The sequence below is a fragment of the Trachinotus anak genome, unplaced genomic scaffold (genome assembly GCF_046630095.1).
Source record: "Trachinotus anak isolate AG129_WGS33_773 ecotype Australia unplaced genomic scaffold, CSIRO_AGI_Tana_v1 ptg000002l, whole genome shotgun sequence".
Taxonomy (NCBI): domain Eukaryota; kingdom Metazoa; phylum Chordata; class Actinopteri; order Carangiformes; family Carangidae; genus Trachinotus; species Trachinotus anak.
The window spans coordinates 26,225,634-26,250,795 of record NW_027273853.1 but is presented as its reverse complement, the minus strand read 5'-3'; the positions used below and the strand labels follow the sequence as shown (position 1 = coordinate 26,250,795).

The 25,162-nt window shown below is 42.9% G+C and overlaps 2 protein-coding genes across 3 annotated transcripts in view; one reads left to right on the top strand and one right to left on the bottom strand.

The window, feature by feature from the left end:
- The window catches only part of hyal6 (hyaluronoglucosaminidase 6), a 16,842-nt gene extending 14,088 nt beyond the window's left edge, over positions 1–2,754 (bottom strand). Inside the window, exon 1 of the mRNA XM_071458385.1 lies at positions 2,608–2,754. The gene's annotated coding sequence lies outside the window, so the exon portion shown is untranslated. The remainder of the gene's footprint in view (positions 1–2,607) is intronic.
- LOC139606283 (actin nucleation-promoting factor WASL-like) lies at positions 2,288–25,162 on the top strand. Of its 2 annotated transcripts, XM_071458363.1 has the most exons (11): positions 2,291–2,951; positions 9,135–9,269; positions 10,657–10,743; positions 11,697–11,793; positions 13,121–13,144; positions 18,145–18,346; positions 19,291–19,333; positions 22,487–22,640; positions 22,832–23,460; positions 23,740–23,848; positions 24,379–25,162. In XM_071458363.1, exons 1-11 carry the CDS (start codon positions 2,847–2,849, stop codon positions 24,438–24,440), a joined length of 1,647 nt encoding a protein of 548 aa, XP_071314464.1. In that variant the 5' UTR covers positions 2,291–2,846; the 3' UTR covers positions 24,441–25,162. The 2 variants fall into 2 exon arrangements, with proteins under 2 accessions (XP_071314472.1, XP_071314464.1); XM_071458371.1 differs by lacking the exon at positions 13,121–13,144 and having other exon boundaries at positions 2,288–2,951.

Here is a 25,162-nt window from a genome sequence, read left to right as displayed (position 1 = left end):
GGGATGGGTACTCTGCTCAGGAGCACACACACAGCGGTTGATAAGGGCACAGAGGGTACTTTAAGGTCCTTGAAAAGGTGAACTTCTGCTGTTAATTGTAGCATGCAGAAACTGCATGAGAAAAAACTATGTCTTCATATATCCACACATCCCATATCTGTTGTTGGTGCTTTTTGGTGTCCCTGTTGTGTTAATAGGTTCACCCAGCTGGGATTTGACCATATATCATGTTGCATGGAAATCAGATGAGAGATGAGGTTGGAGAGCTCGGTGTCTGTCGCCATCTAGTGGTGCCATCAGGGACCTGCATTAATATACAATGAATCATTTACATTGTGTTGGACACCTCTGTGAAATAATGGATCATTTTACATATTTGAGCCCAAAGCATTTTTTAAAATGAAATTATGTGAGAAGATTGGAGAGAAAATTACACTTTGGTGATGCTATCAAATCACAGTCACATGAAACGTGACAGGGTGTCTCAAGAAGACGTTGCTTTTTTGCAGGAGTCACAGGACTGTTGATTTAATCTTTCACAATGCATTGAAGTTTTAGTTTTTTTTAAATGTGAGAGCGCTTAATGAGGCACAGCTCTACATGTTTGACAGCAGTTTCACATCTGTATAACTGCTGGAAGGCTGATAGAGGAGAAAAAACATCTGCCTCACAGCAAACTTACAAACCTGAAAAACACCTGAACAAGACAAGAGGAAGGCAGCAGCTGATCATCATCAAATCTATTTCAGTTTAGCAGAGTCTGTTCAGCTGGAAATCTGCTGCCTCAGAAACCAACAACAACCACCCCCCACTCCTCACCATCTGTTAACATTAAGATAATCACTGTGAGCCGTCTTTCACAGGTGTATGAAACCAGATAAAATGGATTGAAACTCTATTGATTTATGAGGAAAAGCTACAGCCACAGCGTGGGGCCTCCTGTTATTGAAGTAAAAGTAGTACTTTTACTTCAGTGCTTCTGGTGCTAATACTTATGTATGTTTTTACATGTATAAGTATGGGGACCATGAGGGTTTATATCAAAATTTTAATTAAACTGCATCTTGTACTTATTGAGATATTTCAGCCTGGACTGAAGTGGTGGACAAACTGACAGACTTTGGCTAAAAACATATCAACAATTATAGTGGTCAGATTGTCTCCAAGATGAACTTTACATTTTTGGCTCCACGCCTGATGAGGCTCAACAGGAAGCTGTGATGAGCCACTGGCAACACTAGCAGGACGTCAACGTTAAAGAGGTTCTCTGATATTTGTGAATAGTCCTTTAACTCCTCCTGTTTGGCCTCTGCTTAGTGTTTTATACAGTAGAGTGTAGAAGCAGCTGGTCTACAGATTAGTGTTAGTGTTAGCCTAATGCTACTAAACATTACAGCAGGCAGGCGGGACCTGCGGGACGCCGACCATATGCCACCACCGTCATCACAACCCTCACCCTCATTTTATTTGCTCCGATAAAGGACCTAAAGTTGATTAAAGTTCATTTGTTTTGACAGGGCAGCCTCCATGTCTACATGTCTTGTTGTTCCATGTTGGGGTGGGACATAACATAAGGAGGATTTTTTTGAAAGTGTAAACAAATGGGATTTAATGAAAAGAGAGAAGTGCAGTGTCATTTGATGGGGAGGGCCAGAGGGGTGATCACCATCACTGATCTTGGTTTTGACCAAAGTAATTTGATACCCTGAGAGACTGACAGCATCACAATTTTTTTTATTTAATTTTATTTTTTTACATGCTTATTTATATAGAATCATCCAATGAGAGTTGTTATACTCTCCTTTACATCCTGTGAGAAGAAGTAGAAGATACAGGTCAGGATGTTAAGAGTGCAGGTCCCTGCTTACACTCAGACTCTCACTCTTACATGCAGAAAAACAATACAATCTAAAATATACTAGTGTTATTTCATATGGCTTGGGGAAATGGTGATGATTACAATGATAAGTGCTATATTTTTATTAAGTCAAAGGGGAAACAGCTTTTATGTATTTATTTAATACAATATAATTGTTTTAAATACTTTTCTGTAACAACTTTGTGTCCGGAGAAAGCTAGAATATTATTAGATATGTGGTTAAATATCAGAGTATTTTATTATTTTTTCTAAAAAAAGCCATTAAATGCACAGAATACCCAACATTTAATTAGTTATTTACGTCCGCAGTGTGGCTCCTCCCCCCTCTACGTCACACTCCCGCCCCGCCCCCAAAGCTCCTCCCTTTCCCTCCGCAGAGCTGCATTCCTGCTGCCACAGCGGGCTGAACCATCTAGTGTTAGCAACGACATTTTAGCTTCGCCGCGAACCAAAAACACACCTGCCACACAGTTTTAACTAAAAAAATAACGCTAAATAATATCTTTCTACCTGTCTGTCCGCCGACTGAATAATGTTGTCCACATTACAGTGAGTAATTATAGAGTTTGTCCAAAGCGACACCGACCCCCCCCCCCCCCCCTCCCTTTTTAAAGTGGTGTGCTCCGTGTTGCTGCCATGTTGGATGTACGCATCGCTGCTGCAGCTGCTGGAGTTTGCGAATGAAAGTTGAGCGTTTATCCGTCTTCAAACACACAACGGGTCCTTACTTTTTACATCAACACCAACCGGAGGCGTCCAGAATCCTTCTCAAGCAGGACCGAGCCTGGGAAAACTCTCCCCGTCCCCCTCCTCCGCCCTCCAGCCCGGAGTCGGACTCAGCGGAGATGATCCGGTTGCAGGCCACAGCAACCGGAGCCCGCATGGATTTTCTGTAATCGGTGGAGTTTGCAGAGCCCGTCCGGGGATAACCGTATCGTTTCGGGGTTGACTAGAAGATTTCGGAGCCATGAACAGCCACCCACCGCCCCGCAGGGTCGCTAACGTCGGCTCCCTCCTCCTCACCCCGCAGGAGAACGAGTGCCTGTTCAGCTACCTGGGCAGGAAATGCGCCGTAAGTTCCCCCCGTTTGTTTATCACCTGCAGCCTCAAGAAAAGGTGCGAGTGCAACAAAAAAAAAAAAAGATAGAAGATAAACATGCCTTTTCTTGCACTTCACCCCTCTCAGTTGATGTGAAGCAGCAGAAACATGTTGAAGCAGCGCTTTCAAACAGGGGACCTTGGTGGTGCATTGACTCTTCGGACCCTTTGCCCCTTTGTTTTTACTGTTTACATGTAGTTTGATAACTTAAAAAAATATATATGTATGACGACGTGGTCTTTATCTGGTTTATCCATCAGCTTCTTTTGCAGAACTGCACTTATAATCAATGATTCAGGTGCAAACAGTTTGTGAGATTCCACTTGGATATGTGATTGACAAGGTTTTTAAAGAGAGAGACTAATAATAGATAGACAAGAAGTAAATCCAAACATTATCAACATTTTCTCTTGAAAAATATTTATCCAGACAATACTATTTTGTTTACATTTTGCATTTAAGAACATTTCTGGTTCATCAGAGTTTCAGCTTCAGTTAAAATTTGCAGTTTATATTTATAGCAATTCATCTAAATTGTTATTTTTTTAAATAAATAAATTGGACATGACACATTGGCTAATGTTTTCATACCTTTAATGAGTGCTGAAATATTTAGTTAATTGAAAAGTCATTAGAAGCTCCACAGATTATCCTCCTGAAGTTATTGAGGTTGCACCTTGAGGATTTTCTGCTTGTCTCTGTTTCAAGTTCAGCTCCACTTGATTATTGACACTGTAGATAATCCCTAGTCCAAACTGATCGCCCTGTAGTGTGAAGTCCGACTGTGACCACAGTTTATCTGTAGTAACACCTGGAACAGCTGGAGTCTCAGGAAGGCTTCAGGTGGCGCACCAGTCACGACAGGCACGTCTGGTTTGAACTTGGCATGTTGACAGGACGCACAACAAGCTGGTTATTGTCACCAAGTCTGAGAAGCTGCTGAAGATGCTTGAGTTTTTTTTCTTTGATCTAAATTCAAACCTGTTGAAAAACTGTTTTTGACAGTTTTGTTGGCCAACATAACATCTGGCTTGTTGTTGCTCCAAGTCTTAAATAGACTCCAGTTAGTCTGAAAATGGTGATGCCCTCTTTGTGACCACTTTTTCTTGACCTGATTGAAAAACATCATGAGGTTTAGTTATTTCCAGTTAGAAATCACCAAATGTTCCGTCATCTGAAAAACTGTAGCTGGAGCAACGAGTTGTTTGGTTGCAGCATTTCCTTCCACTTCATCAAGGATGGTTGTTTGTCCTCTTGACGTCTGGACACAGGAAGCTGTTATCAGTGATGCCACTTGAACACTTCAGGGACACTTCACTTACTCACTTCACCAGAAACCTGAAGATCAGTATCTGAATGTTGCACCACTGAACATAGTTTTGTCCTTGCAGCACGTCTACGCCAAATCATAACTAGCTATAAAAACCCTCTTGGATGAGGAGAAAAACTCATAAAATGCGAGCCTGTAGTTAACCTGATCTGTTTGAGGTGATGTAATGCGGAGGTTTGCAGGCGAGCTCAGCAGGTTTTAATGTCAGCTGCTGCAGGTTTCTGAGGTGAACTGGAGCTGAGCCTGCAGGGTCGACTACAAGAAGCAGCTGCATGCATGCAAATTAAAACACCAGAGCTCAGAGGCCTGAATAGTACATTTAACTAAGACTGGTAAAGTAGAGTGGTTTGTACTGACCAGTAGGGCTGGGTAATGTAACCTGAATACCGTCTGGTAGTGACTGAAATGTGTCTGTAGCACCAGCATCAAAACCTGTCTCACTCTCATGTCCAGTCTTCAGGAAACTTAAACCTTAAATTAAACCAATGAAGAAATAATGAGCATTAAAATGATTTACAGTAATGCCCTCTTTTATGTCTTCAACAAAATATCCGACATTGCACCCACGATTTACTCCAGGTGTTACCAGGCCAGTGGAGTGTAATTTAACTCCAGTATTGTTTGGGTCACTAGAATTTCAGTTAAAGACCGGCATTTAGGAGAACTTGTATTCAGACTCAATCTCCTCCTCCACACACACAGATGGAGGGTTGTACTGCGGGGGTATTTCCCAAAGCAGGATTAGAAAGTTAGACAGATATCTGTGGCAATGTTAAATCTCAATCTGGTGATGCAGATTGGAATAAAGCATGGGTTATTCCCTTTGGCATTTGGGTTCAGTTGTGCAAGGTGATGGTTTCTTAAATGAAAAAAAAAACACATTTTCAGAGAGTATTAGATAAAAGCCTCCTAAAATTATGTGGTTAATTTTCTAATCTGGATTTGTGGAGAGCCCCTCTGCACTTTAAATGGCTCAGTGGTGGGTTTATCTGGGGGCAGATTGCATGTTCAGATATAGCATCTAAAATACTTTTAAGGTGCCTGGGAGGTTAGACCTGTAGCTGTTATGGAAAAACTCCACTTTATTAGTTTTTAGGCAAATTATGAAAAAGATAAATCAATCATAAAAGTTTTTTCTGTTGATCAGTTTAGTCAGCTCTAGTTTTTGTCTGAAGTTTTGTTCTCATCGTGTAGTAACGCACCTGAGAGCAGAGACTGTTTTGAAAACTCTTCTTGATGATGAGATCAGACGTTCATTCCCGACCTCGGAGGGGAAAAAAGCAGTTGACAAAACACTCCACCACAAGACGTGGGCAGCTTGAGGTGAGGTTGTTTCTGTCAACTGCTGTTTCCAAGGTCAAGAATTAACTTCGAAACTTTCAATATCAATGATGGGAAACCCTTAAAGAAATTCAGAGAAACAGCTGAGCCCATCGACCCACAGCTCCACATCTGTTACTGAGCTCGTGAACCTCGTGGTCTGACATGTTTGTCGTCTCCTTGGTGGGACTCTGGAGGAAGTACCCAGGACGTGGAAGAATCTGCAGCCCACAGCTGAGAATCAGCTCAATGGTGGGAACATCATGTGAATTTCCTGCTTGAAAACTCCTCAGCTTCTCAGCAGCTAACTCTCAAATCTCTGATTTGCTGCTATGGTCTTTGAATGCATCACCATTCACATGACAGTCAGTCAACAAAGTTCACTACTTCATTAAACAGTAACAAAACTGAAGGTGACTAAATGTTGATCTGACGGTGTCTGGAAGCAGATTTTTATATTAATACAGAAATTAATTTAAACAAAAGCTACAACTACTGATCATTGTCGTCATTAATTAATCTGTTCAGGTTAAAGATGTGATGTTTCAGATCAACAGTCTAAAAGCTCATCTCTCCATGTGAGAAATGAATTGTTTCGCCTATAAATTGTCAGTAATTAAAGCATATGATAGTATGTTACATACATGGTGATGTCTGCAAATAGCTTCTTTTTGTCTTAAAATCAAATCAAATCTACAATGATAAAAAATAGAAAATCAACAAATCCTCATATTGGAGAAGCTGCAGCCTGAGAATTACAGATGATTTGCTGTGATTGACAACATAACAATCTGTAATTTCACAAAATGAATTCTGTCGAGTGACTAACGGAGTATTTGATTCAGGACTAACTCAAACCAGTGGAAAATCAAAAAACTGATGAATGATCTGGAAAAGAGGCTGAAATGTCGGTTCTGTCCTTAAAGTTTGTGCTTATTAGATGCTGAGCTGCTGTAACCTGCAGAGTCTGCGTCTGTGTTTATTGCTGCATTCTTTCCCTCGGTGAGAATTTAGAGAGCCTAAATGAGGTTTTTAACAGCCGGCCTTTGACCTTTCCTGTGTGATGCTGAGTGGTGATTTCATGGTGAAAAGTGTTTCCTGCTGCTCCTCTGACCTGTGCTCATAAATCACAGAGGAGGAAACCGGCCCAGCGGCATTTCCTCTTCTCTCCCCCAGTGGCCGGAGTTACTCTCTGCCGCAGAGGGAGAAGGCCTGGCAGAGGATTTAACGCAGCGTGACCTCTGCAGAAAACCTCAAAACCACAAACCAGAACAGTCTGAGGACCGGACAGTGCTCAGGACAGCAGCTGGACTCTGCTTCCTGTCCTGCAGAAGCGAAGGTTAAACACAGAGGAGAAATGTCAGATACACTGATGAAAATGAAACAACAACTGTGAGGTTAAAGAGCCAACATTCAGCTTTAATTCAAACATGTTCACATTCATCCTGAGTTAAAGACTCACGACCTGTTTTATAAACAGTCCTCCAGTTTTAGGATGATGGCCCAACGGAGCACGAACAGGGAAGAGATGCATACTTTTGGTGTGGGTCTGTTTCTCCTTATTTGGGCCCCTTAGTTCCAGTGCAGGGAAAATGTAATGCTTCAGCACACAATGATGATTGTGGCAACAAGCACCGCCCCCAAAATATATATGATTCTTATGATAATTGAAACCTCGTGTTGTTGAATCTGGCTCCAGGACTCCACTTCGGTCCAGACTGCATCTCAACAACTGGTTACCGTGAAATTTTATACACGTTCCATGGTATCCAGAAAACCAGAAAATGACTGATCACCTGACTGTTCATGTAGCAGCACCAGCAGGTCATGTAGCCAGTGAAATATTTTAACTTGTAACACATGGATTGGCACAAAATTCAGGCGTTCATGGCTCCTGGACGACTTATCGTACTGACTGAATGCAGCCCTGTGTTCAAACAAAGCAGCGTGCTGTGTTGTTGGGGGCGTGTTACTTCATGTACAGGTACGAAATGTAGATTCATGCATTTAAAGACTTAACAGATGCTAATACTGCGCCACAGTCATGATTTTACAATTCTAGAGAGTTGTCATGGTGACGTTTATTTCATCACACCAACAGTAGAAATACAGTGTTCATGTTACAAAGTCATGCATCACTTTGCACAACATTGGTTGTTGCGGCAAAACTTGAACCCGGTGTTTTTATGCCTCCGAACCAGCTGGGTCCATCTGTCCCATTCTCGTGGACACGATATCTCAGTGACACCTTGACAGAACTTCGGTCAAAGGTCAAGGTCAGTGTGACTTCTTAAAACAGTTTTTAGCCATTACTCGAGACTTCACACAGCAATTATGGCAAATTATGCAAAGAATGGTTAATATTTTACAGTGTTGGCGGCATACAACAGCAAGGCTTTAACTCTAGGTTGTTTTTTTGTTTTTGTTTTTGTTTTTTTGGTCTCCACCCTCTGTGCTGCCATCCCCGATTACACAGACTGACTGGCTCCATTCAAACATTCAAATAAATGAGGGGGCTGCTTTTTTTTCCTCACATCAATCTGAGCACAGCCAGTTTCTCCCGACCCCTTCTGCTCGTTGCCCTTCTGCTCCCTTCGTCCAGAGAGATGCTGCGCAGTGTGGTTCAGACTTTGAAGGCAGAGATATGCTCAAAAAGAGCCGGTCTGTTCTGTACGACCGTGACCACGTCAGAGGTGTTTCTACCTGTCATCACAGAGAGAGAGAGAGAGAGAGAGAGAGAGAGAGAGAGAGAGAGAGAGAGAGGACAGGATGAATTGCACAAATATGTGTCACGGTGCACACTTTCAGCATCTCTCTCTCTCGAAGATATTCATCATATGAAAAGTGACAGAAGTAGCTCTGTGTGTGTGTGTGGTGAAAAAAAAGAGCTTGAAGTTCACACCCTGCTGGCTTTCTCAGCTCAGCACACCGAGCCCGTCACTTTCAATGTCAGAAAAGTGTCGCAGGAGGACGCATCAGATGCTGTTGGACCATCCAACGAGCTCTTTGATGCCTTAAAAGTCAGGCTTTGAGTTTCACTGTCCTTTTTTGTCTCTCACTTGTCTCCTAACTTTATGGAAATAACGTATTAAATCAGTGGAATATACATTAACGTTTTGGTCCCTGATTCTTGGAGAACTGTTCAAAAGTTCATTCACTTTTCATCTGATATGAACATAAAACATTTTCACATTAAGACAAGCAAAAAACTTCATCCGTGTTATTCTGCACATTTGAAAATCCACTGTTAAGATATTTGCATGTCTGACTTCAGACTTTGCATCATATAGGTTTCTACTTCCTGCTCTGCTGCTGCTCTGTCACACATGTGGAGCTTGGAGGCTTTTAACAAGGAGCCAGATGTGTGTGTAAAATCTGGACACATAATAAAGGAGATCACAGCCAAGCAATTAAAATTCTCCTGACTGTGCAGCTTCACTGCTGTTGCACTTTTTTAATGAACCCTGCAGATGTGATAATCACCGTCCTGTCCTCTTTGTGTTCAGACTCTGTGTTCGGCGGTGGTCCAGGTGTACTGGGCCGAGCGGAGCGCCAGCTGGGCCAAGAGATGCTGTGGAGTGGCCTGTCTGGTGAAAGACAACCCACAGAGGTCCTACTTCATCCGAGTGTTTGACATCAAGGTGAGTGAGACTCGTTCTGTAAAGGAGTTTGACACAGATGTGGTTTCACTATCTGGAAATACTCTGTTTGGCTGAGGTGAGGGGTGGAGCCTGGGTAGAGCGAGGGGTGGAGCCTGTAGAGTGTGCAGGGGGCAGGATAGAAACGTCATCGACACACCCACTCGCTCACTATGAATTCCCCAGACAATGACCGGCTCTATTCACAAGTCAGCTCCATCAGACATCACACAGACTCTGTGCTGGGGAGCTGGCAGGGTAATGTCTGGGCTTCAGGGTTGTGGTACATATGTGAAAGCACTAGTAGTCCACAAATATGAGAGTGGGATCAATTTTCTTGTATAACTCTCCACCACAAAGCACTTAAACATATTTCTCTAAATGTTCAAAGCTGCCCACACTCTTCTGTTCCCTCCTCATTGCTGTCCTTTACGCTCCCTCGACTGAGTCCATACACTGCAGACACTCATTGAAGAAATTAATACAGTGCTTTTAAAGATGATGTGCAATCAATGGATTCAGCCATAATGGATCAAAGTGAATTACCAGCCCCTGGTCTGTGTTTACTGTCTGCAGTGTTTCCTACAGGCTGAGGATTTACTTGTGGTGGTGTGACTTGTGACTAATGTGCATGCAGAGACTTATTCAGTTTTAAAGGGGAGAAAGTAAACCCAGGTTATCTTCGGTAGCCACAGTTTACAGTTGTGCCCTAAACGCCTCACATGCAGGCTATTGATAGATGCTAGCTAGGCGGCCGTGCAGAGGAAACCGTCTAGTCCTCACTCAGTTACTGCAGCTCACACAGCCCAGAGAGGTGTGTGACCAAAAATGAGTTAGTTTAATAAGAGTGAAATAAGTTTAGGTTGAAACTGAGTGATTTTATCTACCTGTGCAGGAAAAGCTGGTCTGACATTCATACAGGTTCTGAAGCTGTTAGGATGTTTCAGAGTCTGAGGAAAAAACATAGCTCTGGCTTCAAGTCATTGCAATCAACCTGAGTAGAAACAACACGATGCAGATCCATCACACTCTTATGCTGGTCTTTGAGATACTGTGGTTTGCAACACAGGGGTCTCCTTGGTGGTGCATTCAAGCACATCCAACATCTTAATTCTCCTACCAGATGTATCACTTTAACTGAGCTCTGTTGTCAGAAAACCAGATTAACAATCAGAAAACATGGATGTTGTGAAAAGGAATATTAGGGAGAATGAATGAATGAAATGAATAGAGGAAGGAAATTAAAAACTGATGGTCAATGAACAGCAGGAGTTTAAAGTGTAGGGGGTTTCTATTCATTGGATGAAAATCTGAGCGACATATTTGGTTCCTCTGAAGCTCAAGAAGAATCTACTCTGATTTTTCTTTCTCTGTCTTGTGTTTTTCGCAGGAAGGAAAAACCATGTTTGAACAGGAACTCTACCACAACTTCTCCATCAGCAGCTCCAGATCCTACTTCATCTCGTTTGCAGGAGACGTACGTGTGCAGCTCATTCATGATCCACAGCAGCTGGTCTCACTGATCGGGTCCTCCTGCTTTAATAAAGTGTGATAATTGCTGAATGTGTTAACATCCAGACAAATAATGGGGCTGCTCACACTTTGCCTGTTTTGCCACTGCTGCAGACACTAATGTGGAGCAGCCACAGGGCTCCGGGATGTGTCTGCTCTTTAAAAAGCTGCTGCTGTTTGAGCTGCTTGACGTTAGAAAGGATCAGTCTGTATAAAAAGTGCAGATTGACAAAGCAGAAACAAAAATCCACAAACATCACAGCAGCGTTTTATTTGCATAAAATCAAATTATGTAGGGACCGTGTTCTTAATCTATTTTAGACTTTTTTTTTTCTTTTCTTTTTTTAACCCCCTTTGTATGAATCTGAGAAATAGTTGTGTAATCAATTAATAATTCACATTTGTAACTTCTAAACCAGAAATAAACAGGCTCATTTTTATTAATCAAATCTGTGTTGATCAAACACCTGAAAGAAAATCAACAGTATAAATAACTCCTGATGTTAACTGACATTATTGAACTATCAGTGCTTTTCTACATTAAATGACATTAGTTCAGCTGTGATCTGCTCAGACTTGTGCAGACCAGATTGGGCCGACAGTGGATCATGTCAAATATCGCGATATTTCCCACCAAATGAGATGTTTTTCATCATAATGAAAATATCAGGCCATTTCACAGCTTTGCTTACTGTACATTACAACTTTGCATTTGACAAATAAAACTCTGAATTGCTGTTTTAGTGGCAGCATTATTATCTTACAACCCCTCACCTGCAACGATATCATGTATTGAGATATTTGGGATATTCAGTTATCAAGCCTAGACTTAAAGCTCTGTGATCTCTCTGTTGAATATTTTTTTATTTAAAGATGGATGACCTTTTACTCATCTGTGGCTCTTCCTCTTCCTCTCAGACCTGTCAGGTCGGTCTGAATTTCGCCAGCGAAGAAGAGGCCAAAAGATTCAGAGTCGCCATCAATGACCTGCTCAACCGACGGCAACGCAAGACTGGTGAGTTTCAGCTTTTCGTTGTCTGCTTCCTCAACCTGTGTGGCCTTTCTCACCTCATACCAGAGAACTCACCTCCTCTTCTACTAACACAACCTGAATCTGAGTCACACACCTCTCCGCCTCGCGTATGTTTGGGCTGCGTCAGGGAGATCAGCGGGGCTTACGGAATGAAAAAGTCAAAACAGGAAAAGATCCTGAAGTTCTTTTGGTTTGCTTTTTCCACTGCATCTCAAGGGGAGCAAATATTAACTAGAGAAACCAAACGGTAAACATGGAGGATTCATGTTTTTTTTTTGTGCTGCTGTGATATTTGAATGAATTTTGAAAATAGATTTACACAGGCAGAAAGAAAGAATTAGAAGGAACCATACTGTTAGAGGCTTGTAAGGTCATTTTGGTCCAACAGGAGGAGACGGGACACAGAACTGGCATGTTGACCGTCACTATCACATCACCCACTTTGATCTAACACAGATAGCGACGACTCTTCAGGCTCTTCTGCAGGGGAAGGATCATGTGAGGTAGAGAACCAGAAAAAGCTGGGTTTTTTTTCCCCACAGGACCTGAAAAAATCACTTAAAATTATATACAAACAGGAATCTGTGGGATTATACTTACAGCACAGAACCCAAAATAATGTGGAGTTCCTCTTTTAGATTGAAACCTTGAATGATTGAGCAAAATTAACATCAGCAGAATGAAGCATTTCCTTAATGGGTAGGACCCGCCTACGCTGACGCATTTCCTCACCTGGTTGTAAAGGTGTTTTTCTCAGATGAGAACATGATTGGACGGACACTTTTCTTCCTCTCTCTGCTGCTGTGAGCTCGCCGTGTTTCTCTCTGCTGTAGAAAAACTCTCAGTCTGTCTGTGAACCAAACGTCTCTGCAGCGAGGCTCCTCTCTGGCTTCCCTCCAGCTCCTCTCAGCATGTCGGCCTTTTGAAGTGCACTGCTCAAACTGTGATGATGACTGAGGGTTCAAAGGCTCACAGAGCTGGGAAACAGAAGTTTTTTTTTTTTTTTTGGGGGGGGGGGGTTTATGTCAGACACAAATCAGCTTTCAGACCTTTCTCTTCTCCTCTTCTGCTTGTGTCGAAGACTTCCTGAACTGTTTGCACACACTGTAGAAGACATGAGGCAGCACTTTTCCTCTGACAGCATCTTCTCTCTGACCACCACAGAATCCTACTAACTGAACCTCATCACGCTCTCTGACTCTTGAACAGCTCACCTTCTTCCCTCGCTTCCTAAAAACTCTAAATATCATTAATTTTATTCAGTAAAATTTGCTCTTAAACTATAACTGTGTCAATTTTTCTTTTGCAGAGAAAAGAGGTGACCCTAAAAATGGTATGTTGAACTCTTAAGTTTGCTTACTGCTTAGTAGTGAGAGCTCAGGCTGACGCACAGTGTTAGTTTTTTTTATTTTTTAAGACTGGTTAATCAGGATGTCATCAATATCTGCACATTTGTAAGTTTCTTTTTCTATTGTTATTTTTTTTTGTTTTTTGTTTTTTTCCAAATCAAACCACAAAAACACCAATAACATTAACACAAGATTCACCAACAGGACGCAACAAAAATGGAGAAAAATTAACCACAAAATAAATAAATCAAGAAGAGAAAAAGTAGGAAAACAGGAAAACTGGTTTAAAACCAAACTGGTTAAGGAGAGGGAGCATCAGGTTTTCAGTCCTCCAGTCTGTTCTAACCAGAACCAAATAGTTACAACATTTGTCAAGTTATTGTTGCTCAATAATAAATGATAATTCTTTGTAATTGTGTTTTAGTCAAGATATGTAAAGTTTCATTCTTGACACCTCAGTTTCAGTTGGGGCTGTTACATATTTTGATCTAATCAGCAAGTGTCGAATCTTAGACAAACACTCACAGTGACCACAATTTATAGCCACATGTGAACAATTTCAGAGCCATATCTCCATATGCCATATCTCTGGTGTAGCTTATTTACACCTCCTTGAAACTGCAGCTACACACCAGGGGTACACAGATGTCACAAGAAGACAACAAGAACTTCATTTGAAGCACATTACAGTTTTATAATGAAGGTTTTGTGAGTGTAGTGTATCCAGCGAGTCAGAGTCGAGTCTAAAGTTTCCTTGTTTAACTGATCTGTGATCCCTTTTGCTGGACTATGCAGTGCTGGTTTGCCTGTTCTTTTCACACCCACCACACCTGTAGGCTATTAACAAGACTTATAAATACTGCACATACGTTCCTCATGTTCACTCATATGCAAACTGCTAAAGCTTCATCCACACTAAACAGCAACAAATATACACAACAAAGCGTCTAATTGAGTGCTGCAGGGTCCTGCAGTGCTCCTGGTCCCTCTGAACAAACATGGCTGAGTGAGAGCTGCAGTTCTGGGGTCTGTTTGGACTCCCATTGTGTTGTGTGTAGGGCTCAGTGACTCTAACAGACACATGGGTGAAATATAGTCTAGACCAGAAAATTTTGTGACTCCACAGTGCAACAAACTCGCTGAATTAATGTCGAAGGAAGACGCTTAAAAAGTCTTCTGAGCATCCCCTGCAGTAGTGGATGTTATTTGCATGATATACAGATGCCAGGAGACTGGAGCGTTCACTTGTGGTGTTCCCTGACACGTTGGCGGCGTAAACAGCGTGACTCAAACACTGATATACGGCGGAGTTTTCTGCAGGTTAATCTGGTCAGCAGGAAGCCCATCTGTGCCATATGTAGACCGCATGGTCTCTGTTGTTCTCTGTAAACCCTGTTGTGATGCACATTAGGCCTAATCTGTAATCCCCACAGTCACTGCAGCTGAACATTTGTTTTGTATGTACATTTTATCAGTGGATATCAAATTATTAGTTTATGTTTGCTATGTCCCTAGACAAAATAAACAGGTGTATAGTGTGATCAGGAAAGCTGTTTAATCTCTTCTTCTCTGCCTCTTTCGGTCGGTAAACTCAGTCTCCTGATAATCTCCCTGATTACATTGAGCTGTGGGACCACTGATGTTCTAAAAGCCCTTTTCCACTGCATGATACCGGCTGAAACCGACGCATCTCTGCTGGCGTTTTTCAGTCCAATCAAACTAAAACCACTACTACTAAAACTATACTTTTAGTATCGCAACCAGCAGAACCACGGCATGGTCAAATGGGGGGGTACAGACATTTCTCTGATATCCCTTCGATGTCTTCCATCGTTCATGTGTGTGCTGCATTGAAGCATTGCTGACGTCATGAAAACTTTCATGCACTTTCATACTATATCGCTATAGTAACAAGACTGTATTGAGGGAGTACTATCTGCTCTGGAAAAAGAGGTACCTGGTACCAAAAGCGAGTTGAGTTGAGTCGATGGAGCTTTAAAAGCATTTTCCTCATAGACCAACATTATTAAAGGTATGTCAGTAAAACTGTAGACGGGACACGTGCAACTGCAAACGTCATATCTTCTGAATTATGGTAGGGAGTGGTAGAAGTAGCTTTTGATACTTGATGTTGATTCAGAAGTTGGCAGTCTGACGTACCTCCCTCCTTCCTAAAGGTAGATGCTGTTTTACTGTGTTTGCCTGGATGTGAACACCAACATGAACAAAGTTGTGAGTAATGGGCCCAGTGCATCAGAGCTTTAATTTAGACCTTCTCCTCTGCAGCTGTGTCTGCATGTCGTCCCAAAAGACTGTTTACTTCCATTAAGCCCTCTGACTGTTGGCAAACAGTGAAGCTGCAAAGAGCAGGATTAACATATACTGAACAGATCAGTCGCCTCTTCAATCAACTCCATGGATTTGTGCCTGAGATTGTTGTTTCATTGAAGTTTCTCTCCAGAGGTACAGATTCATTCTGACATTTCAGCTGTGAAACATGAGACTAATGGTGCGACGCTGGGACTTTGTTTGGGAGATGCATGTTTGCCTCCTCCCTCCTCTTGGAATGTATTGTTCTTGTCCTTGTTGTGAGAACGCCAATGAAAACACGCTTCCAGGGGAAGAAGCTGCCCGTGTTGGTCCTTCAGGGATCACCCTCATTGTTTGACTAATTTGTTAAATCCAGCTGACGCTGCTTTGCAAATGTTCGTCTTTGAGGTGAAGTTATAGGTCGTAGGGGGTCAAGTCTGTTTTGGAGAAGAACCCAGAGTTGTAGCAGCACAGCTACCAGCTTTCAGAATCAAGTGTGCCGGTGACCTTTGTCAGCACAGAGTATGGGAAATTCAGATCTGAGTTTCTTGGACTTCTATTGTACCAGCTTTGACTTCAAACTTGTTGACTTGAACTTGGAACTTCAGAGAACCCAAGTTTGAGCAATGCAGGCCAAACTTGCAAGAACAGGAGGATATAGTACATTTAATCTGGATGAACATGGAGGTGGCCATGGCTTGCCTATGAGTTGACCAGGCAGTCTTATCCTGCAAATGAGTCCTCACATCTCTGCATCTCTGTAAATGTCAGAGCAACTTTTCGTGTAGGCATTGATTAATTGACCAAATATTTGAAATCTAAATGATTGGTAACAATGAAAGTAGCAGTAACCACTATGTAATATGCATGGATACCTGTCTAAATGCAGATTTTGGGTTGGAGCAGAATTTGACTGATGATGATGGACAACCGGAACAGACAAGAACACTGAAGACAGGCCTTCAGGAACTACTGTGTATTTAAAGAAGTAACAGCTGTAAAACAAAGAAACAAACAGTTTGTCAAACACCTGGAAATTACTCTTTATACCATCAAAACTTAAGTCATTCAGTCATCCAAGGTGCTGAGTAAATGCACTTAGATTGCTTTAATACTAGCACTGATATAAAAACAAGACCTTTTTTCAATATTTTACTATTTTACACGTTTTTCTATAATACATTTTTTCAATGTAGAAAAGAAACCAAAACTCTCAGATCTGAAATGTTGTCTAAACACAAGCGGCAACACAAAGACTCTGTCAAGCCAGCAGCCAGAAATGGGTGAAACTATTATTTTAACCAGGAACCATCTGATCAAAGAACAACTAAAGAGGATTATAAATCTGCAGGACATTTGGTGCAGACTTTTAGAACTTGAAAAAGTTGCATATGTATCGGAACTCTGTCTTAAATATTCATCACTTTTCATTAATCTTGGTATTGAAGCTTTACGATCAGTACCACAGCTTTTCATCTGATATCCAGACCTACACGGAACCATCCCAAGCAGTTGTACTTGAAAGTTGGCAACAACCACCAGCCCTGTCCTGGCTCTCTGGAGACGGCAGAGTTGAAGCGAGCCTGTTGATCTGGTCATAGACATCTCGTATTCATGGGGAGTCCAGGGATTTGGACTGGGATTAGCAGTGGATTAGTGGTTATGTCAGATGCCGCTGTGGTTTGTGGAGATTACGAGGGATTCGAGGACTGAATGGCCCCGACCAGCAGGAGGAGAGGGAGCGCCACTTGACATTTATATTAGAAAAGATGGATCATAAAAGCTGAGAACAGATGGATGAAACCACTGTTGGTGAACATGAAACACGACAGGGTTGACACCAGCACTCTGCTACATTGGGCCCTAGGGTTCCAGGGATTATGAAAGGCATATTGATGGCTGTGTATGAGAGTCAGGAGGGTCAGTTACTGCTCTAAAAAACAAACTAATGGTGTAAAGTCCTGCATCTCGTAGAGGACGCAGTATTCCTCGCAGCCACAGTATCTGCATCATAGTAGCCTGAAAAACAGGCTTTCAAATTTATTGAAGTCTTATATTTGATTTGTAAATGTGAAAAATACTTCTTCCAGTCAGTCGTATTTTCTATCCAAATGGTCAAAGGTCAACTTCACTGTGACATCATAATGTTCTGCAAAAACACCTCTGGACATTTTTCAATCGGTAACTAAAGAAGGGGAGATGACAGCCATATTTCCTGCAACTTGGCTGGTTGGCAGAGGTGTACAATTACGAGGCAGTAATTCTAGTTTAATTAGTTAATTGAATTAGTTGTTTTATTCCTACTGGTTTTCCTTCATGTCTCATATGTTGTAAAGGTGAAAAAGGTGTGAAATTACATTGTATGTATAAGTTAAACTGGGTGAACCTGCAGGAACCCTGATTAGTAAAGTGTTTGACAGAACAGACAGCATCATGATGATGAGGTTTCCTTAGAGTTCCACCAGTAGTTAAGCTAAAAAGTAAAGTTTGTCCTAAAGGTGGTGTTTAGAGAAAAAGATTCATCCTGCAGGCAGCAGGAAAGATATCAGGACGTTTCGTGACAATCTGCTCTTGATATTTTAATATTTTTGGTGGTGGTACAAGTGGGAATTTCATTGTCAGAGATAAGCCACAGCTCATGGACGTTTCTCCCTGACCCCTCCTCTGTGTACAGGTCCAGCTCTGCCCATGGCCACAGTGGACATCAAGAACCCGGAGATCAACAACGTGAGATTCCACAACTCCCACAGCCACCAGCAGCCGTACCACCTCAACAACATGCTGAGCCACAGCGGCCTGACCCGCAAAGACAAGAAGACCAAAGGCAAGAAGAAGAAGCTGACCAAGGCCGACATCGGCACGCCCAGCAACTTCCAGTGAGTCACACGTCGCATATTGAACATCACTGAGAGCGTCTACAGAACACTCAGTGAAAACATACTCAGACCTCAGTCATAAACTTGTGTTAGCTTCAGACTGAGGGGCTCAACAGTGAGGTCAGAGCTCACAAAAACTTCAGCTACAGAGGAGTAATCATGATATTGAGAAACATTATGGAAGTGCAGCAGCTGCTAGAAATAAAAAGCATTGGGTGTAACAATAAAAATGGAATGGAGTACTGTAATAATCCAAAAGGGAAAATGCAAAGTTGCAGCAGCCACTTCACTTAAATCACAAAAGCAATGAGGCAGGGAGAGACATAGAAGCAAGGTGGGAAATTAGAGGGTTTCAGAAGGCTCTCATTATCTATTAATTTACCAGATATTTTCTTGACTAATTAATTTATTAATTGTTTTGTCAGTAGAATAGCCGAAAATAACACCTCCAGTCTCCTGGTTAAATTTCTAGTTTCCATGGTGAAGCAGTTATTTTCTCAGACTCAACACAGACTCTATGCCACTGTTCCCTCAGACTGAGAACCGGGGGTTTAATGTGCGCAGGGTCTGTTGTTAATGTGCTGAAACGTGCACAGTTTTGCCAAACACGGACAGAGCTGATTTAAAAAAAAGTTTAGAGTTAAAAAGGAAGTTTCTGGACAGTGCACTGTTGAGCCACAGACCTGTGACACTCGGTAAACATGTGGAGTCTGAGAGCGTTCAATGACCACTCTGTCTCTGTGACTGGTGTGTGTGTGTGTGTGTGTGTGTGTGTGTGTGTGTGTGTGTGTGTGTGTGTGTGTGTGTGGGCTCACTGCTTAACATGCGCACATGGTTGCCCACGTTCACATACAAAACAGTCGATGTATGTATTTGTGTGTGTGTGTGTGTGTGTGTGGACACGTGTGTGTGATATCACCACATATCTGTCCCGTCTTCTTCAGGCACATCGGTCACGTGGGCTGGGATCCAAACACAGGTTTTGATGTGAGTACCGCCTTTACACACACACACACACACACACACACACACACACACACACACACACACAGGAGCACAATAGTGACCTGTGTGGTGGCTGCATGATGAAATCACACAATAGGCTCTTGTTGCTTCCTGCTCATATCTCGCTGCGTCTCACACAGAATGTTCCAGCTGCAGCCTCTGTCACTCAGAGCTGCACACTGGACAAATTAATCAGTTAATTCATTCAAATGAAATCAAATTCTCCCTCGAGGATCTCCTGTTTTACAACAAATTAAAAAAACCCTAAATTCATGAACAATTGTGGCTCTTCAGATCAAAATGTTGTGGCCAAAAAAAGCCCACATCCCTCCCCAGCCCTAAAGTTGTATTGACTTGATATTATTTTTTAGATGTGAAGCAGCTCATGGAAGAAGTTTTTAAACACAAACACACTGACCATGTAGCCGCTCCACAATCAGTACAAATAAAGGTTTGCCGGCTGTTTGTCACCAGTTGTGTTGATTCAGATATGAGTAACCTTGTTATCTGATTTGGTTCCACAGCAGAAAATCTAATCTTGAGCTTCTGTAAAGCTGCTGTTTCTCATTATCTCAAAAAGTTCTTGGTGTCGCAACAGAAATGAACCTTGAGCTGTGTCTGAAACTATGCCGCGTTAGATCCTTGAATTCGAGGGAATTGGGCCTTGAAAGTCTTTGTAAAGTCCTTGAATTTGATGATTAAGAAGGTGTGGGAGCCCTGTGAAATACATGGTACAACTCTTCTCCAACACTCTGCTTTATTCACCAAACATTGCCTGCCCTCATCAGCGTGGTGTCTGATGCAGTTTCCTCAAAGCCTGGTCGACTGGACGGGAGTCGTGCAACAGGTTTTAATTTAAAAAAACTAATTAGCTGTAACATTTGATCAAAACAGCCTTTTATTACCTCCTGTACCAACAGTTAGGTCAGGCAGCCTGCTGGACAAAGAGACCACACTGTCTGTGTGATGTGGCCTTTTTTGATTCTGTTTTTTAGTGAAAAGTTTCTTTTTCATGTGTCTGATAAAGATTCTTCAGAGTTTTTTAATTAAAGCAACACAATTTAGATACAAACAGTCATCAAACAGAGGGAGAAGAGTGAAAACAGGCTGCCAGAATAATAAACCAAACCATCACATAGATGCAGTGTCTGTTTGGTAGCAGCAGTCATGTGCTCTTAGTAAGTAGAGTTGTGACTTTCAAGGTGTTAAAATGCAGAAATACTCAAAAATATTGTCAACAAAAAGGAATGAAAACAATAATTTCATCAGCAGTTTGAAAAAGGTTACAGCACAACTCATCTTTTCATCTTTTCCTCTGTCACTGAAAACTCCAGAAACAACAAATCTGAGGAAAATGAAGTTGAGATACTGTCTGAAAAGCTTAATGCTGGTGTGTTGCATAATGGACCATTACTGGTTACTGCACTTGCTGTGATTCCAGGGAAGCAAAGAGGAAATTAAAAAAAAAAAAAAAAAAAAGTTTCTAGTAGTGAACTGACAAACATACTGTACATTGAGTCAAACACCTAAGAGGGAAAACTGCATTTTTAAATGGAGGGATTAACAGTGTCCAGAGCAAAATAACTGAGCTGGATTGTAAACAGGCTGCAGCATCAGTGTTGTTGTGATGTCTGCAGTTATAAATGGAGGCTGTGCAGAAACCGTGACTGGTTTCTCAGAGCAACCAGAGCTGCTGATGCAAGTCATCACTGAGTTTGTCAGACTGGCTGTTTACCTGACGGAGAGAGTGTGCTAATGTCCGTGTGATCAGATGTCACACTGACACTAGCACAGGAAGGTTCACTCAGCTGTCTGCACTGTTGAGTCAAAGAGAAGCAGGAATTTTATTTTGAAAAGGATTCGTGAACATATATAATGTTTCTATGAGGAGTCTGAGTGTTTTCTATCAGGGGAGAGGGAGAGAGAGAGAGGTGTCAAAGTCAAGTCAGTTTCATTTATATAGCACCAGTTCACAGCAGAAGTTATCTCAAGGCACTTTTCAAATAGAAGAGGTCTAGACCTTCTCTTTATAGTATTATTTATATTACCTGAAAAAGAGCAATCACTTGGCAACAGTAGTAAGAAAAGAACACTTCCTCTAAGAAGCAGAAACCTGGAGCAGAACCGGACTCAAGGTGGGCAGCTATCTGCCTCAACCAGTCAGGTTGAGAGAGGAAGAGAGTGAGTGAGCAGGAAAGAGAGAGAGAGCAAGAGAGACTACAGAGTATAGTATTACTGATAGCTAATAACAGTAAAAAATATTATTATTAATCATGATAAATGTAGCAGCAGGTGTTGAGCAGGACCATGGGGGCAGTAGGTGGTTTGCAAAGAACATCCCCAAGAGGAGCTTCTCAGTAAAAACTCGAGTCTGTTCAGTTTTCTTGCTTCCACAAACTTAGTAATGTTTGGGTTCAGATCAGGAAACAGTATTTGATCATAGACTAAAGAAACCAGACAAGGATCATGTAGCTTCAGAGGCTACAGACTGTTTATAAACCTGGAAGCAGACTCTGGGTCTGAAAGTGAAGCCAATGAGGAAACGTCTTAAAGCTGCGTTCTATCTACTGACCATCAGGGGGCGACTCCACTGGTTGCAAAAAGAAGTCAGATTGTATTGAAGTCTATGGGAAAATGTCTCAACTTCTCTCTTGATTTATTACCTCAGTAAATGTTTTCCTGATGAGTTTATGGTCTCAGTCTCTAGTTTCAAGTCTTCTTCAACACAACATGATGTTCGCTTTTTAAATCATGGTCCATTTAGAGGAAAATGGACCATAAAGCAGAGGATTCATTAGGGCGGGGCTACCGTGTGATTGACAGACTGTACCACACACAGCGACCTGCCTGACAACCAGGATAGAGGACAAAGCAGCTCAGCTCCACCCCTCACTCCCCCTCAGCTCCGCCTTCTCATCCAAATATGGTTTCTTCTGGTTTCAAAAAACCAAGATGGCGATGCACAAATTACAAACTCACAGCTTCAAAACGACAAATCACAAACCAATAAGTGATGTCATGGCGAGTTCCCACTTGGCATTTTCCTGCTTCCAAAGTGTGGCTCTGCCACACAATACTGAAGGACATTAGGTCTCATTGTGTTTTTTGAAATGTCGTCTGTTGTCGCCGTTGCAGCTCAACAACTTGGACCCTGAGCTGAAGAACCTGTTCGACATGTGCGGCATCTCTGAGGCTCAGCTGAAGGACCGAGAGACGTCCAAGGTCATCTACGACTTCATCGAGAAGAAGGGAGGGGTGGAGGCGGTGAAGAACGAGCTGAGGAGGCAGGGTGAGAGCACACACACACACACACACACACACACACACACACACACACACACACACACACACACACACTGGTACCCTTGAATATTATTGAATATTGAATATTATTGGTCATCAGTGGTTGACGCTGTAACCTCCAGTTTGGCTGTGACACCTGTGTGATGTCATCTTGTCTCTTACCTCCCCCACCTGCAGCACCCCCTCCACCTCCTTCCCGTGGTGGACCCCCTCCTCCTCCTCCTCCACCCCACCACAGCTCTGCTCCACCCCCTCCTCCCCCATCCAGAGGAGGCCGGGGAGCCCCTCCTCCCCCACCTCCTTCCAGAGCACCCGCCTCAGCTCCTCCTCCCCCGCCTCCCTCCAGGCCAGGAACTCTGGGTGCCCCGCCTCCCCCACCGCCCCCCACCAGAGGAGGTCACCAGCCCCCTCCTCCTCCCCACCATCACCACCATCACCAGGCTCCACCTCCTCCTCCTCCATCCACTTTGCACTCTTCCATCGCCCCCCAAGCCCCACCCCCTCCACCTCCCCCACAGGCCCAGCAGTCTCCTGTTGGCGGCGGCGGCTCTGCCCCTGCTCCACCTCCACCGCCACCTCCTCCACCACCCCCGCCCGGCCCCCCTCCCCCTCCAGAGCTCGACAGTGTAGGCGGAGGCGGAGACTCACCTCATTCGCCGAGCCCAGGCGGGAAGTCAGCGCTGCTGGAGCAGATCAGAGGAGGGACCCAGCTGAAGAAGGTGGAGCAGAACAACCGAGCGCCGGCCTCCAGCACCGGACGAGACGCCCTGCTGGACCAGATCCGACAGGGAATCCAGCTCAAGACCGTAAGACGATCACACTGTCTCATCAGAGTCCACATCAGAGCGCGAACAGGATCTGCTAACAGCTGATTCAGCTTCCGCCAAAACTCACTTCCTGTCGCTTCTCTGCTGTGACTATGACATGAAAAATAAAGGGTGAAAAACAATTTTCGATCAGATCAGATAAAAAAAAAAAAAAGGCTTACTATTTAAACTAAACCTGAAAATCTGTGGTTCACATGACACAGAAACATGCGACTGCACCTGCAACAAACCAAACTGGGTCTGTGTGTTTGTCTCCAGGTGTCGGATCATCCGGAGTCCGGCCCCCCGACGCCGGCTCCCACCGCGGGCATCGTCGGCGCTCTCATGGAAGTGATGCAGAAGAGGAGCAAAGCCATCCATTCCTCAGGTGAGTCTGCTGACACCTTGGGACCACTTAAAGGAACAGTTTGAGATTTTTGGGAAATGAGCTCATTTGTTTTCCTGGTGTTGGTTGGATGAGAAGATAAATACCAGATACTCACATCTGTGTGTGCAGTGTAAAAACAAGAGGGTTATGTACTGGGCTATTTCTTGGTGGGGACCATGCAACCAGCAGAAACTCCAGGAAGTTACTGGTCCTGACCAGTTAATAGACTCGTCCCAAGCTCCTGATAAAACACCTACTTGTTTGTTTTTTTTCTCTTTGGATTTTCTGTGGATTTAACTCTAAAACAAGACGCTAAGCTCGCCAGCCGCTGGCTGTAACTTCATACACTATGGCATCTCAGCAGGAAAGCAAAGAAACATATCTTCTACAATGGGACAACTTTTCCTTTAAGGCAGAACTCTGACTCCTCGGTCCTGTGTTTGCTTCTGTCCTGCTCAGTTTATCAGATCCAGTTTTTATTCTCTGGATTTCCACTTTCTAAATGTTCGCTTTGTGTTTTCTTTTCCCAGACGAAGACGAGGATGATGATGAAGATGAGGACTTTGAGGATGATGATGAGTGGGACGACTAGTGATGACCCTCCTGTCCTCAACCCCCCCTCCCCCCTCACCCCACCCCCTGCACCTATCGCTGACACTAAAATATCTTCTAAAATTCTTCCAGAATCTGACTAAAACTGAAATGTAAATGTTGTATGAATTTGCTGTATATTTATTTTTTGCCTTTTTGCTTTGTTTTTTTTTTTATGATTATGATAATTAATCTGTGCAATACCTCATCCGTTAAATCTGTAACGTCCATCCCGTCGTTCACCCTGGTCGTTAGAGACCCTTCACTTCTCCCCCGGGACGTCCGGCCGTCAGAAAGCACTTAAATCCCTCACCTGCACAATGTGGAGACACAGCCGGCTGCATTTCATTATTAATATTCAACAATATAAAACACTAGCTGCTCCACGGCGAGGAATCGGACTCCTCCTGATCCTTGGGAAATATTTCATGTGTTCATTTCTTCATGTTTCATTCCTTGTGTGAGAAACTTTAAAGGGAGACGCAGGCGCGACCAAGCAGGCGGGATCCTCTTTGTGTTTGACAGCGGTCGCTTTAAATGGGAGATAACACTATTTTCTTACTGTGCTTCTTTTCATACCTTTCCAGTTTCCTAATAAATTGTAGTTTAGTCGTGTTATTTTTTCATGAAAACATTCGTTGACCAAAACATGGCGGCGCGGTCGCCTCAAGTGGATCTTCAACTTTTATTTTTTATGTAATTAAAGCCGTTTATTTGCACACA

Coding starts and splice junctions, on each gene's coding strand:
- LOC139606283 (XM_071458363.1), top strand. CDS start 2,847: ATGAACAGCCACCCACCGCCCCGCAGGGTCGCTAACGTCGGCTCCCTC. Junction 2,952..9,134: donor ACCTGGGCAGGAAATGCGCC/GTAAGTTCCCCC, acceptor CTTTGTGTTCAG/ACTCTGTGTTCGGCGGTGGT. Junction 22,641..22,831: donor GAACGAGCTGAGGAGGCAGG/GTGAGAGCACAC, acceptor CCCCACCTGCAG/CACCCCCTCCACCTCCTTCC.